The sequence below is a fragment of the Phanerochaete carnosa genome (genome assembly GCF_000300595.1).
Source record: "Phanerochaete carnosa HHB-10118-sp unplaced genomic scaffold PHACAscaffold_1, whole genome shotgun sequence".
Classification (NCBI taxonomy): Eukaryota; Fungi; Basidiomycota; class Agaricomycetes; order Polyporales; family Phanerochaetaceae; genus Phanerochaete; species Phanerochaete carnosa.
This window is the reverse complement of record NW_006767628.1, coordinates 3,010,595-3,023,685: the sequence shown is the minus strand read 5'-3', so window position 1 is coordinate 3,023,685 and position 13,091 is coordinate 3,010,595. Positions and strand designations below refer to the sequence as shown.

Genomic DNA, 13,091 nt, shown 5'->3' with positions numbered 1-13,091 from the left:
GTACGCATCCAGCCCATCCATCGATCCCGTTCAGTTTCGACATCGACATGGGGTTTCCTGGATTGCCCTGGAGCATGATACCGACCTTTTTGGACTTGAGGGTTGCTTGAGGGAAGCTGGCGGTCGCTGTGGCGGGCGGTGGACACAGGCCTAAGGGCGTTCACACGCTTCCGCTGGGCGCTTGTATAACGCCATAAATTTGCCGACTTTCTTCTCGCTATCTTCACTCCCAATATGTAATCGTCATGATTGCAACATGTCTGATCTCGACGAGCAGATAGCGTCTCGAGTCTCAGTGAGTGTTGGTCATTATACTTGCTGGCATTTTGGTCTGCTTTCTTTCGCGTTGATGAGTGTTGTGTATTACAACCACCACTGGCACCTCTTAGTCGACCCGATACTTCGTTCGTGAGCGTGCTCCGAGTTGTATCGCTGACATAAATGACTTTCTGAGCTTTCACATTCGTCGTTCTCTCTCTCGGCACGCATTATATGACTCTAATCTTCCACGACGCAGGTCATATGGCTCCGATTGTGTATGGGTTTTGTCCGTCAAAGCGAAGGCGACGTGTGACAACCGGATTGCTATCTCTCACGTTATCTTTCCTGTACACGAGCTGTATATAAGGTAGCGAACATGCACCCTAGTACCCAACTGTCCGCACAGAGTGTCCTGCTCAAACGATGTCTGCTCGTTGGCAAGAACTCGTTGCTGACAAGAAGCTGCGTCAGACCGCGTCTATCCCTAAGATATGGCTCATCACCTCTCCTCCCGATTCCGTTCTCGACGTCAGAAAGGTTCCCGACGAGTGTGGCTTGCTCACTCCGAAGGAGGTCGTTATTACGAACACGATCGAAGTGCAGACCATCCTTGCGAACCTGGCCACCGGCAAATGGACGTCGCTCGAGGTCACACTCGCCTTCTACAAGCGCGCTATTATCGCACAGCAGCTGGCAAGCCTTGTGAACGCGTCGTCCTTCCAGTTGTTTAACGATCTTTTGTATAGGTAAACTGTCTGACAGAAATCTTTGTCGAACGCGCGCTGGCTCGGGCCAAGGAGCTTGATGAACAGCTCAAGGCTACTGGGAAATTAGCCGGTCCTCTTCACGGGTTGCCTATCTCGCTCAAGGACCAGCTCTCCATGAAGGGACTAGAGACGACGATGGGTAAGCGCTTTCTTGCGCCGGGAGAAGTCTTACATGCTAACATTATACCGGAGGATATGTCTCCTGGATCGGCAAGTATGCGGAGAGGGATTCAGTCTTGGTTCGGATCCTCTACGAAGCTGGAGCCGTCCCCTTCGTCCGTACCAACGTTCCACAAACACTCATGGTATGACCTACATCTGCATCTACCTCTGTCTGGCAGATTAACCAGTCTCACATTGCAGTGGTCTGAAACGTACAACGAAGTGTTCGGCAGGACCTTGAACCCGGCGAACAGGAAGCTCACCTCTGGAGGCTCATCCGGAGGCGAAGGCGCTCTTATGGGCATGAAAGGTAGCCCCTTGGGCGTGGGCTCCGATATTGGAGGGTGCGTCGTGGAATTATTCGCGCTTCCTAGATGCAACTACGCTGACATACTCATGTTAGCTCCATCCGTATCCCTGCCGGATACAATGGACTTTATGGCCTCCGACCTTCATATGGCCGCTTACCCTATGCGGGAGCTACGAACTCCCTAGAGGGCCAGGATTCCATACCATCCGTCCTGGGCCCGTTGTCGAATTCGATGTCGGGAATCAAAATCTTCATGCAGGCCGTGAGCGCATCTAAGCCATGGCTGAAGGATTCACTCGCACGATATGCGCCATGGGACGCGTCTCAGTACACTCTCGCAGAGCACGGCGGTGGCAAGAAGCTTTGTTTTGCGATCATGTGGAATGACGGACAGACTATCCCTCACCCCCCGGTCATTCGTGCACTCGAAATGACCAAAAACGCCGTACTTGCTGCCGGGCATAAAGGTGGGTTGTTGAGTTGTCGAAGTTGAATATAATGGGAACAAGGTCGCTGGGCATGAGTTAGTCGTTGATTGGCAGCCGTACAAGCACAAGGAAATCTGTGGCGCGGTGGTACGTTGCCTCACTTCCTTGAAATGTAGACATCTTTACCAATTCTCTTCCAGTATAGCATCTGGACCGCAGGGTCCAAGGAAGATTATGCTTCCGTCGCAGATATCACAGGCGAGCCTGTCTTAAATACCATGGAGATTGAGGCCGAACACGGCAGTGCTCCGAACTCCTTCCTACCTCATCAGGAAAACGTGACTGCCCACAAACTCTGGCAGACCCAGAAGGCCAGGACCGCATGGCGCCAGGAGTATCTCGAGCATTGGAACGAGACTGGCAGGGTAACTGGTACTGGCAGGCCAGTAGACGCCGTAATCTCACCCATATCGCCCTACGGAGGCGCACCTCCTCACGGCAAGAGCCGGTGAGTTTTCCATGTGTATTGAACCTCCACTCCACTTATCAGGCTCTAGTAATGTGGATTACACTGCGGTATGGAACGGTCTCGACTACTCCGCATGCGTCTTTCCCACTACTAGGGTTCATGCTACCCTCGACATGAAGAAGTCTCCCCACCAGTTCCTCAACGAACGGGACAAGACTCACTACAGCATGTGTATGCTCCTTTCCCTTCGTATGATGTTAGAACCGCTGTAGCTTTGTTCTCCAGGGGACCCCCAAACGTTCTGGAACGCGCCTGTTAGCCTTCAACTCGTCGGACGTTGCCAGGAGGAAGAGGCAGTCATCGCTATGACCGAGATCGTCGATGCCGCGCTGAAGAAGCAACAGGTGTCTAAGCTTTGAAGCAAATATACGCGCATTGAAGGCCAGATAAAGCAATGGATGTATTTTTCCGTGATTACGGATTGTGTAACACAAACGAAGGCAATGTGAAGGATATTTGTATTGGAGAGCTCTTTAAGTCGTTAATATCAAGGATGAGCTTCGTTAACGAAGATCGCAGCACCGCCCATTCCGCTGCCAATACACATGCTCGTGCAAAGCAGCTTGGCGTTTCGACGACGCAGCTCTGCCAGTCCGGTAACGACTTGTCGGACGCCGGCTGTCGGAGGAGAACGTTACGTGATGATCAGGAATACAGGAACGGAAGCACGTACTCATTCCGAGAGGATGTGTGAGAGCAATGGAGCCCCCGCTGTGGAGACATGTCAGAAGGGCATCACGCTACTTCAAGAAGATAAGCCAACACACTTCGGATTGATTTTGTCGATCGGGATCTGGAGCTGCTCAACGCAATACGCGAATTGTGAGGCGAAAGCCTCGTTGATCTGGCGGCAAGTTTAGCTATACCGTCGGCGTGAGTATGATGGAGTGCTTTACCTCGAAAACGTCGATGTCCTCCTTCGTCAGGCCAGTTTCTCCAAGGATTTTGGGTACAGCAGCAACTGGTGATATCCCCATGTACTTTGGCTCAACACCTGATAAATGACAATCAGCTGTTCGCTCCGCATGATCATCAAGGCCACAGCCTACCAACAAAGGTGCTCGCCACGTATTTGCCCAAGATAGGGAGGCCTGCAACCTGTGCGTGTCGCCGGGTTGTCAGGATGCAGAGAGCGGCACCATCGCCCACACCGCTGGCATTACCGGCCGTGGTGCGCCTGTCGCCCCAGTCGAAGACTGGCTTCAGCTGGGCAAGCGACTCAGATGTGACGCCTTTGCGAACAGTATCGTCTACCGACACCACTGTGCCCCGGAGTTCGATGGGAATAATCTCCTCCACAAAGATGCCCTTTTCGATAGACTGGATTGGGGCGGTTAGACGTTTACGTACGCCAACAATATAATCACAGCACCTTTTCCGCCCGGGTGTGCGAAATCAGCGCATACTGGTCTTGTTTTTCTCGCGAAACGTCGTATGCAGTCGCGACCATCTCGGAAGTCCACCCCATGGGCTAATATAACAGGGTAAGACACTTAGGCCTGTACACGTCCCGTTTCTCTGATAGACTGTACCTGGATACAATCCTCAGCCTGCTGATTCGTTCGAACGGCATCTACTACTTCTGGTGTAGGTCGAGGACTACGACAAATCAGTAGTCCGTCCATAATATGGAAATGACAGACTCACTTCAAAGTCATACTCTCGACCCCAACAGCCAATCCAAGAGATATGGACCCAGTCCGCACGGCATGGGCAATGCTCCTGATAGACTGCAGCCCAGAAGCACAGAGACGATTCACGGTAGATACTGGCACTTCAGCTGGGATGCCTGCTGCCAGAGCGGCCGCTCGCGAGATATACAAAGGCGAGGGCGGGTGGCAGGTCCCTAAGTATTGGTGCTCGCGTAAGTAGGTCCATTTAGAGCGACTTAGCCGCACCGCTCACCAATACAGATGTCATCTATTTTCGTCGGGTCGAGCTTGGTCTTCTCAAGTGTGGCCTGAAGTATGGAGCTCTAGCTTTCTCAAACACTCTATTCATGAGAACTAACCTTGAACAGAGCATGCAAAAGTTCGTCTACAGGCGTGTCCTTCAGCTGCCCTTTCCTAGCCCTGCCCATGGCCGTCCGCTTCGCAAATGTAATGACCACATCGTCAGGATTCTGTTGCAGAACAGCAGCCAGCCCGCGGGCAGCTGTAGACGCCGCTCTGGTGAACACGAGAGGCCTTCGTGTGAAACGGGGTACAAGTCTGGACAGCATGGTGGTTGACTCTCAAGTGACTTGAGCCGCACGTCTATGCGAGCGAACCGGCGTTGTATGGGAATGGTCATGGGAGACTTCGACGCGTCTTACATAGCATCTCAGTTCAGGAAGACCCGGTCGGTTGATGTCAGGCATTGCATTCACGTAAGGAACACAAGTTCCGGCCAGAAAATATTAATAATAGGCACATGAGCTCTCCTTATGTTCTACGTGTACAACCTGACTGTTGCAAACTGCAAGCAGTAGCTGTATGTATGCCGAGGTATGTGGAAGAGTCCGAGTGCAGAATCCCTTACGAAGACTCTTGCCGCGTATCTGAACGACAGATACCTCGCTTGGCATCGGCCGGAGTGAGTTGGTATCTGAAGAGAGGGGCACGCAGGCTAGAAAGAGTGGCTATTAGCTGTCCGAGGAACTAAGCGAACGGCTTTAAGACACACTTCAGTCTACCGAAACGACTCCGTGCGACGACTGGTTCTCTTTCCGCGCCTTAGCCTTCCATTCGCGGCTCAAGTTGGAGTAGCAAGTCGGACACAAATGGTGCGCAAGTTTTGCTGATCCACATCCCGGGCAGTGTACCAAGTCTATGCAAATCCGTTCTTAGTGGTACCGCAAGATACAAAAACAGTGCTACTTACTTTCTTTGTCCTTCAAGCCCTTGTTTGCGCTGCGCATGGATTTCCGCGAGTGAGAAGTCTTCTTCTTTGGCACGGCCAGAAGGAAGGGTGGGATGAGTTCACGCAGTGTCTCCCATGTCGATCCAAGCGACCAGCCAAACGCGACCGGAGCAGCCGACGCAGAGGCCACAAAAAGCGGTCTTGAGAATTGAAGCCTCAGCGCAGGAAACAGTGTCCGCGCTGTCGGGAGAGCGAGAGCGGCCATGGTGGTGAACGTGAAAGTCCGCCCAGCGTCTGTGCGCACTATCCGTATCAGGCGCTTCGGACTCTACGCGAACCACCACCGTCGCAGACCATGTTTCGTCTATCGCGTCCGCTCTTTAATCAAGTCCTCAAGACGACGACGGGAATCACAGGCCTTCATGTCCACGAGAACCCGCTTCCCGCACTTACAAAGACATATGAGACCACCCTCTTCACGTTGTCCACCTTCCCGGCAACGTCCGTGTACCGCCAAGGCGTGGAAGCCCTCACACAGAGGAAGCTCAACATCGTTAAGCACGCGAATGGAGATATCGCTGCAGTAGAGAAGCAGCTTGACGAGGGTCACATTGAGGAGTCTTTGGATATTGCTGAGGACGAGCTGAACTTGGTCCAGAAGATGGCTGAGTGGAAGGCGTGCGTCCTATTGCATCTCTCAATGTCATGTTCGCTCACCAGTGCACTTTAGTTGGGAGCCACTAGAGGAGAAACCCCCAGTGGGCCAATGGGAATACCCTGGCAGGATTGCGACCGCGGAGACATCATCATGAATTCCTTGTATGTTCTCGCAGGATATACCACTCAAACCGTCGTATCATGTTAGAGAGCAAATCAGAGCTCAGTGAATAACCATATGAAGCCAGTCTCATGCCGCGGTTTACGCTTGGTTATGTTTCTGTATATCAGCATGCAGCTGAGACGTATGAGTCTCAAATGGTCCAGGCATTGCGCAGAAGCTGGTGCACTCGTCCTCTTACATGCCATCGCTTGATGGCATATATTTGTGAGTTCAAAAGTATTCCAATTTTTTTGTGCGACATGTTTGCTAAATGATGCTCGGAATACTTCCGTTCTGATCGCAGGAAGAGCTCGCACTTGATCATAGCAATCGTACATGCACCCCATAAGGCGGAACATTCTTGCTACTTATACAGCATGCTCAGTGCTAAGCATGGCTCGTGTACTTGCTACATTGTGCCAAGGAAAGCCTCAAATTGCAGCAAGCCCGTATCATCTATCCAACTCAAGTTTGTTGGTTAAATTGCTATACATATGCACGCCTAGAGAGAAAAAATAGCGAATGATACAGGTGTTGGTGAGATAAACAGAAATTGATTTGGAAGACTGCCAAAACTATTGGTGCAGTGGATTGGGCCTTCGCTGACGCGATTTTAGAGGCTCACTACCCCCACGAAGGGAGGGGGCGAAATGGGTTGTGAGGGAGAATAAATTTGACAGCTTCCAGCATTGAATACCAACGGTCGCGGCCACGGAGGCCACGTACGTGTGCACCGAAGGGGGCGAGAACTCATCTGTGAAGCTCCACTTTGCCGGAACGTGTGTATGTAGGCAGCTCAGAGTGTCCTCGAGGAATACGTCCTTAGGGTCACCCAACGAGCTCTCCTTCCGCTCGGGGTCCTCTCCGCACACAGTTGTCCAAGATGTGGTACTGTCTTCCTCGACGTAGGTGGCATCCGAGAAGCTGTCGCAGACGGACTCGCCATCAGTTTCGTATGCCGCGATGTAGCCCAAGAACGGCTCCTCGTCCCATGAGTATGAACGCTCTTCTCCCCGCAACAAGGGTGGGTCTCGCAAGGACAGCGAAGTGATTCCTTCGCAGATATCTTCAACGGTTTCGGAGGGGTGTTGAATAGATGTTAGGGGGGTGGTTTCATGGTCTTGGAGGGAAAGTCGTGCCACCATGGCGCACAGCTCGTCTATGGCTCGAGAGAAAGGGACCGAGGATTGGATAACCAACAACTCCGTGGGCTTCGTTGTTGGACATAAGGCAAGTATCCATGTATCGAGTCCGCCCAACGGTGATATGAGGCAGACAGGGGCATTGCCCCCGGAGATCGAGTGGGGGGAATGCAGCAGCACTCGCTGGTCATCTCCAGTCGAGCTATTATCGAATTTAAGTGCGGAAGACAGGTCTCGCCACCCTCCGCGTGAGGTCGTCTGCATGCGAGAGGCGAGTTCCTGCAGCAGATGTCACCGATCATGTCAATAATCGAATACGTAGAAAGGCTCACGACTTGCCTTCCTATGATGGAAAACCGCTGCACTCTCCAGATACTCTGCTACCTCTTCTTCACAACTAAGAGATACGATTTCGCATATGTTGTCGTTTATCAACAGATTGGAGCGCTTTGCAGGACCAGCCCTCGGGGGACGTGTGGCCAGCCCGTAGCCCGCCATAGATATAGACAGCGCCGTATCAAGTGGCTAGGTTTCTCAGTATCTCAGACAGCGAGGTAAACGACATAGAGTGCGGTGGAAAGAGAGGAGACGTAGGCGAGACTGGAGTAAGAGGTAGATGTTGCGGCAGGTTCAAATAAAGTAGGTGACTGCCCGATCGGGTAGCGTATAGGCTATTGACTGAATGGATATCCGCTCCTCGCGAAAACGCATTCGGTACTCCCGAGCTGCTGCAGTTCCTGCCTCCACGGATTGCATCCGGAGTGCCACAGCGATCCCGGGAGAGCCGGAGGAAAGCGCACCGAGGACGAGTACGCGGAAGACTCCAAATAGAGACTCGAGCCACTGGATACTGAGGAGGCAGAAGCTGGAGCTCAAAGCGCCATATCCAGCCATAATTGCATGAAGACGAAGTTTCCACGGCATTGCAGATACCGGGTTTCATTGAATGAAAATATGCAGACAACTACTGGAATGCGTCGCAAAAGGCAGTTAATCGTACATCTGCGAACAAAAACGATATTTGCTCACGTCTACGATGCTTTTTTCTGGATCTCCTGCCATCTTTCTCTTGTCAGCCCGCGTGAGCGGACCTTCCAGCCAAATAGCCCTATACTCCTAAGCCCTTTCTCAACGATGAAGCCGCACTTGGTGAAAGCAGCCTCCTTCCACCGATCGAGGTCAGAGTCAATCCCTTTGATGACCTTCACCTTATGATCTTCGGTAAATGCTTGGGATACCGCAAAGTGCAATAAGTCCTCTTGTGCCAGGGCTGCGCGATATTCTTCCATAACGTAGAAGTGGCGGATAGTGGCCACTTGGGAGGTTCCCTTCTTGCTGAACTGTTTCTTGATAGCATTGTTTTGGGCTGGTGTACCGTTCGTGGAGAAGGTCTTGTCCAAGGCTGCGTCCAAAGAAGCGTCCAGTGCAAGCAGGCCCACAAATTTACTGCCGTACTCAAAGATCCAGATACCAGAAGATGGTGATCTCGAGTAGTAGGCTTGAAGGTCGATCATGTCTTGCCGGTGCAGGACTTGCTGCGCCTCGTCCTCAAAGGATGGACGGTTTTGCCTACGACCGAGCACTCAGAAACAAATTTTCTTCAGTCCAAGATGAGGAGAAACGTACAAGTCAACGATGAACATAAGGGGGACCAAAAATGCAGCAAAAGCGGGGAGGGGCTTCAGATACGTCCACCAAGGCAGTGTCGGGTTCGGCCACCATTTCAAGTACTGAACAAGGACAGCAGCCAACGCTGCCCAGACAGCCAGAAAGATAGGATGTATGTACGCTATTCCACGTCAGTATTAGACGACCACATCGTGAATGAAGCACTTACACCTCCGGTTTGCTACTGCGAGGCCTTCCATCTGAGCTTTGCCCACAGTGAAGCGAAACAGCTTCTCATCGGCATCGCCAGGTTGGAAGGGGCGAATTTTTGCAGTCTTGTCGGCCATGGCCCTTGCCGGGGAGAGTTGGCGATCACAAGAGAGGACAAGATTGAAGTCGAACGGTTTGCGTTCCCATTGTGGTGTGGTGGTAGACAACGACGCACGTTGGACTTGCTCGCAGGCGCCGGTGCCTGGAATGAGAATCTCTGTGCCAACTGGCTTGCTGCAGTCTGCTACTGACTTACCGCACACGCTTGTGTCTCGATATTCTGGACTGTGCCGGATTTATTGTATGCCATATCTATCACCCGGACTGCGCGCTTTCGAGCCAGTTACGTGAAGAATTGAGGGAACCGCCTTGCCTCGTGTTCGTTCACATATTCCATTCGGTCACTTCTGTCGGCTTGCAGACTATCTTTGCATCGTATCTCTGCGACCTGCGCTGTCTCTTGTCACACTGAAAGACTCGGGATGAACCCCTACCATTCTCCACAGCCTGGAAATCCTGCATCCCTCGGCATCAGTTCCCCTCGTTCACTTCGCCCTCGCGAGCAGCTGCACGCTTCAGCACCTCGATACCACCCCTCTATTCCTCAGGCACTATACTCACCTAGTCATGTCCCAGAGTCGGTAGCAGACCGCGATCAGGAGGCGCATTACCATGATCCACCGGCTCTGCACGAAGAGGAAACTTCCATGGAGGGTACACCAGACTCTCGAGGCAGGTTCATGGGTGGTCTTGTGAATCGTCTCAGAAGAATCTCCGGCGCTTTTTCGAAACATCATTCTCGAGAGTCGTTGTATTCAGAGTATCTCGCGGAAGCACAGGCAATGGTCTCGCAGGATGGCCGCTTCCCTACTCGAGGTGAGTCTCTAGGTAGGCACCCTCGTGTCGCCTGACCGACGCTGTATGCCACAGTCACTTCACAGGCCCTGTCGGAGATCCCAGAGACCAGTGCCGAGTTGGATTCGGAGCCTCAGCCCACCGACGACGGTGACGACGCGAGAACTATGTACCCGAGTCGTTTCGAAATAGTCAGATCGGACGGCACCCCGACGTACATGGACTCTGAAGCAAGCTCCGAGCATTCCAAAGCCGAATCTATCCATATTCCGCTTCCTCCCCCGGACACCTGGGAATACTACCGAGTGCTCATCATCATCTTTTTCCTTCGCATCTGGCGGCTTCCCTGGTCGTCCCACAGAATCGTTAGAGACTACGTCCCCGCGAGAGACGGGAGAGCTCGGAAAGCCGGGCACCAAAAGGTCGTGGAGTCGTGGTATAAGCCGAAGAATCGCAAGGATGACATGGAAAAACCGAACATCTCCCCTCCTCATCTGCTCATTGTACCTGCCACACCGCAGCCGGGCAGCATTCTGTCCGGGGCATACTCCTCCGCGCTCCCCCAGCCTGTTGTTATCCCTTCACCCTACTCCGAAGCTACAACTGCAATACGTCCTATGCGTACCCCGGGGACGGTCACTAGCGCGGGTATGAATCTACCATCACCCGGGATGTCGTCACATGGCCAGGGCTATCAGTCGGTACGGTATAGCTGGTACTCCAGCTCTCCTCAGCATTACCCCTGGCAATATCCTTTCCAGTCCTCCTTCACGTCACCGCAGACATACATAGACACTCCAGCGTCGGGTTATCTCTCACCACGCTAAAGTTCAGGCATACTGTCGAGTAGTACTAGCTTAGCACCAGTACTTGGCACCTATGCTACCGCCCAAAGATTTAGTCTTCGCATCGCCAGGGGTATTCGCTTACTCTGCTACGTCAGGACTAGTACTGTTAACGATACCATAATGATCTCCATGAGCGTCATACTGTAAGGAATACTACAGTACGCACGGTACTTGTCTTCGTTTCTCGCGCGGCTCGGGATGACCCGCGCCACAAAGGCGGGCGTCTTGCATGTTATCATCGATCGGATAGCGCCCGACTGCGGCTCTCAGACGTACAAGATGTTGATCACCAAGAGCTTTCACGACGTTCCGACCAAACTCGATGCAAACGGCCGACCCGTCAGGATCTTTGTCATTGCTCCCAACGCACCGGGATACCCCAACGCCAAGTTTCCAGGCGAGTACCACCATCGGTATGAACTCCACCCCTCATTACACTGAACATCGCCCTCTCTGTTCAGGCGTTGTTGTCTTTAGGTTAGCTTTATTAGACGCTGAATAAGCACTATAAACTGTGTAACCTCTTTGCATAGCGAGATTTACCAGGTCACCGGTCCAGTCGAGAGGTTCGCAGGCCAAATCGCAAGCCAAGGCTTTGTGGTCGGCACGTGCTTTATGATACCAAAGACAATAGCATATTCTGATATAGATTATACCAGCATGTCCCTCAACGTATCACGAGTTTGAGGGACCTGAGCCCATCCCGTACGACACCGAAGGTCAGCCAGCCTCCTGGCTTCTATCTCGGCTGCATGCTGAAGCATTGAATCAGGCACTGATCGCGGCAACCAGTACAAGGTTCGAAATGCCATAACCGCTGCTCTGTTGTTCACTCATCGTTATCTTTCCACAGATTGAGAAGGAGCTCGCAGCATACGATGAAGTGGGCTTCTTTAGTCTCATATCTAGTACATCTACTCATGTGCCGTCAGGACGCCACCCTAGCCATTGATCTTTTGTGCTCACTCAAGAACTGCAACGGTCGTATTGCAGGTTGGTATACTATGACCCCTTCCGACTGCATCATGCTCAATCTCGATGTTCTGCAGCCACTGGCATGTGCCTCGGCGGACACTTGGTGAGTTGACACGACACTGTTGTGCTCATAGCTTACTAACCGTGTCATCTGTCAGGCCTTCCGTGTAAGCTCTAATGTCTGCGCTCATGTATTTGCTGGCTCATATACACGGTGGTCAGGCCGCTTTCGACCCTCGCGTCCTGTCTTCTGTCTGTTTCTTCGCAACGGACGTTCACTCTGCGACGCTAGGCAAGGGCAAGAACGACGACTCGCTCGCGCGAGTGCGCAAGGGCGACCTGACCAACAAGGGTGAACTAATGGTAGGTCTCTCTAATGCGCATGATCTGCCAGGTGAAGCTAAGGCGCATACACGCAGATGATATTCGGCAAGCAGGTAAGTATCTTTCATCGTAAGAGGTGTACGATCTGGAACGACTCTTCTTCAGGACACGCACGTTCCACGTGAGGGTAGAGATTTGATTCGAAAAACTCTGGAAGATGCCAATGTCCCTGTCTCGGTACGAGTCGCAATCACCTCATCTTAGAGTCCTCGCTGATGTCATCGCAGTTCTTGGAGGTGCAAGCCCAGCACGCTTTCATTCGCGACGAATCATCCAAGGGCCGCTGGGACGCTGCTCTCACCCGTTCGTTATTCACTTTCATGATGGAGGTCTTTGAGCGCACGGTGAGCAGGGACCTAGGAGAGCGGGTCTCCGGGAACGACAAGATTGAGCATGTTTGCTGAAGTCTAGACGTATCATTGTGACAACAGGCGGTGATCATAACAATATATGAATATTCTAGCGAAGGTTCAAGCATTCGGCCCCAGCGCCGGTGCAATGGCATCGAGGGCTTCAATGCTGCTGTCCACCACTGGCACTGCGTACGCTGTAGAATCCAAATTTAAAAAAAAAACAAGAGTGGACAGCACCGCAGTGGGAGTCTACGACATTCCCGAAGGCTTGAAGACGGCTGCGCAATCCGCAGCTATGGCACCGACTAAGAAGCCGAGCGTGACGACCCAGACTTCATTTCACGGTCTGGTAAAAACCACCCACCGTGACATGGTATCAGCAACGCAGGAGCTTGTAGACCCACGGTATCAGGAGCATATCAACCTCGAGGACGGAATAGCACTTGCATCCTAGAGGCCACACGTCGGCTCGATCTTGAGCCGTCCATGTTCTCCAAAGCATCCGCGGATGCCTGCATGACCGTTACGATTTCTGTTG

At 52.5% G+C, this 13,091-nt stretch overlaps 8 protein-coding genes across 8 annotated transcripts; 4 read left to right on the top strand and 4 right to left on the bottom strand.

The window, feature by feature from the left end:
- Positions 1–684: 684 nt before the first annotated feature.
- On the top strand, positions 685–2,816 carry PHACADRAFT_83626 (uncharacterized protein; the record flags this gene model as incomplete). Its single annotated transcript, XM_007390391.1, has 9 exons — positions 685–963; positions 1,008–1,167; positions 1,221–1,333; positions 1,392–1,534; positions 1,594–1,967; positions 2,029–2,075; positions 2,129–2,436; positions 2,486–2,628; positions 2,683–2,816. The coding sequence occupies 9 exons, from the start codon at positions 685–687 to the stop codon at positions 2,814–2,816; spliced, it is 1,701 nt and encodes a 566-aa protein (XP_007390453.1).
- A 26-nt stretch (positions 2,817–2,842) lies between these two features.
- On the bottom strand, positions 2,843–4,633 carry PHACADRAFT_247312 (uncharacterized protein). The gene is made up of 10 exons (XM_007390390.1): positions 4,469–4,633; positions 4,363–4,417; positions 4,105–4,303; positions 3,990–4,056; positions 3,830–3,928; positions 3,507–3,777; positions 3,354–3,451; positions 3,225–3,301; positions 3,131–3,168; positions 2,843–3,075 (listed from the first exon to the last, which is right to left on the bottom strand). The coding sequence occupies exons 1-10, from the start codon at positions 4,535–4,537 to the stop codon at positions 2,945–2,947; spliced, it is 1,104 nt and encodes a 367-aa protein (XP_007390452.1). The 5' UTR covers positions 4,538–4,633; the 3' UTR covers positions 2,843–2,944.
- Positions 4,634–5,164: 531 nt separating this feature from the next.
- PHACADRAFT_47378 (uncharacterized protein) lies at positions 5,165–5,431 on the bottom strand (the record flags this gene model as incomplete). The annotated part of the gene is made up of 2 exons (XM_007389554.1): positions 5,165–5,265; positions 5,320–5,431. Coding segments are annotated over 2 exons (213 nt in total), but the record flags the coding sequence as incomplete, so codon positions are not given.
- A 210-nt stretch (positions 5,432–5,641) lies between these two features.
- Positions 5,642–6,194, top strand: PHACADRAFT_247310 (uncharacterized protein). Its single transcript, XM_007390389.1, has 2 exons — positions 5,642–5,976; positions 6,029–6,194. Exons 1-2 carry the CDS (start codon positions 5,654–5,656, stop codon positions 6,108–6,110), a joined length of 405 nt encoding a protein of 134 aa, XP_007390451.1. The 5' UTR covers positions 5,642–5,653; the 3' UTR covers positions 6,111–6,194.
- Positions 6,195–6,423: 229 nt separating this feature from the next.
- Positions 6,424–7,569, bottom strand: PHACADRAFT_247309 (uncharacterized protein). Its single transcript, XM_007390388.1, has one exon. The coding sequence runs from the start codon at positions 7,522–7,524 to the stop codon at positions 6,694–6,696; it is 831 nt and encodes a 276-aa protein (XP_007390450.1). The 5' UTR covers positions 7,525–7,569; the 3' UTR covers positions 6,424–6,693.
- A 487-nt stretch (positions 7,570–8,056) lies between these two features.
- Positions 8,057–9,351, bottom strand: PHACADRAFT_247306 (uncharacterized protein). Its single transcript, XM_007390387.1, has 4 exons — positions 9,098–9,351; positions 8,887–9,049; positions 8,290–8,829; positions 8,057–8,224 (listed from the first exon to the last, which is right to left on the bottom strand). The coding sequence occupies exons 1-3, from the start codon at positions 9,213–9,215 to the stop codon at positions 8,292–8,294; spliced, it is 819 nt and encodes a 272-aa protein (XP_007390449.1). The 5' UTR covers positions 9,216–9,351; the 3' UTR covers positions 8,057–8,224; positions 8,290–8,291.
- A 269-nt stretch (positions 9,352–9,620) lies between these two features.
- Positions 9,621–10,976, top strand: PHACADRAFT_204159 (uncharacterized protein; the record flags this gene model as incomplete). Its single annotated transcript, XM_007390386.1, has 2 exons — positions 9,621–10,014; positions 10,069–10,976. 2 exons carry the CDS (start codon positions 9,621–9,623, stop codon positions 10,818–10,820), a joined length of 1,146 nt encoding a protein of 381 aa, XP_007390448.1. The 3' UTR covers positions 10,821–10,976.
- Positions 10,977–11,106: 130 nt separating this feature from the next.
- On the top strand, positions 11,107–12,779 carry PHACADRAFT_134073 (uncharacterized protein). The gene is made up of 12 exons (XM_007390385.1): positions 11,107–11,254; positions 11,375–11,441; positions 11,491–11,560; positions 11,614–11,639; positions 11,695–11,724; positions 11,774–11,834; positions 11,891–11,919; positions 11,975–11,983; positions 12,039–12,179; positions 12,236–12,253; positions 12,306–12,377; positions 12,428–12,779. The coding sequence occupies exons 1-12, from the start codon at positions 11,121–11,123 to the stop codon at positions 12,602–12,604; spliced, it is 834 nt and encodes a 277-aa protein (XP_007390447.1). The 5' UTR covers positions 11,107–11,120; the 3' UTR covers positions 12,605–12,779.
- Positions 12,780–13,091: the final 312 nt, after the last annotated feature.

Coding starts and splice junctions, on each gene's coding strand:
- PHACADRAFT_247312 (XM_007390390.1), bottom strand. CDS start 4,537: ATGGGCAGGGCTAGGAAAGGGCAGCTGAAGGACACGCCTGTAGACGAA. Junction 4,418..4,468: donor TTTTGCATGCTCTGTTCAAG/GTTAGTTCTCAT, acceptor TCCATACTTCAG/GCCACACTTGAGAAGACCAA. Junction 4,304..4,362: donor AATAGATGACATCTGTATTG/GTGAGCGGTGCG, acceptor ACCAATACTTAG/GGACCTGCCACCCGCCCTCG.
- PHACADRAFT_134073 (XM_007390385.1), top strand. CDS start 11,121: ATGTTGATCACCAAGAGCTTTCACGACGTTCCGACCAAACTCGATGCA. Junction 11,442..11,490: donor TCGCAAGCCAAGGCTTTGTG/GTCGGCACGTGC, acceptor ATTCTGATATAG/ATTATACCAGCATGTCCCTC. Junction 11,725..11,773: donor AGCTCGCAGCATACGATGAA/GTGGGCTTCTTT, acceptor ATGTGCCGTCAG/GACGCCACCCTAGCCATTGA.
- PHACADRAFT_247309 (XM_007390388.1), bottom strand. CDS start 7,524: ATGCAGACGACCTCACGCGGAGGGTGGCGAGACCTGTCTTCCGCACTT.
- PHACADRAFT_247306 (XM_007390387.1), bottom strand. CDS start 9,215: ATGGCCGACAAGACTGCAAAAATTCGCCCCTTCCAACCTGGCGATGCC. Junction 9,050..9,097: donor CGCAGTAGCAAACCGGAGGT/GTAAGTGCTTCA, acceptor GACGTGGAATAG/CGTACATACATCCTATCTTT. Junction 8,830..8,886: donor CTTATGTTCATCGTTGACTT/GTACGTTTCTCC, acceptor GCTCGGTCGTAG/GCAAAACCGTCCATCCTTTG.
- PHACADRAFT_247310 (XM_007390389.1), top strand. CDS start 5,654: ATGTTTCGTCTATCGCGTCCGCTCTTTAATCAAGTCCTCAAGACGACG. Junction 5,977..6,028: donor AAGATGGCTGAGTGGAAGGC/GTGCGTCCTATT, acceptor AGTGCACTTTAG/TTGGGAGCCACTAGAGGAGA.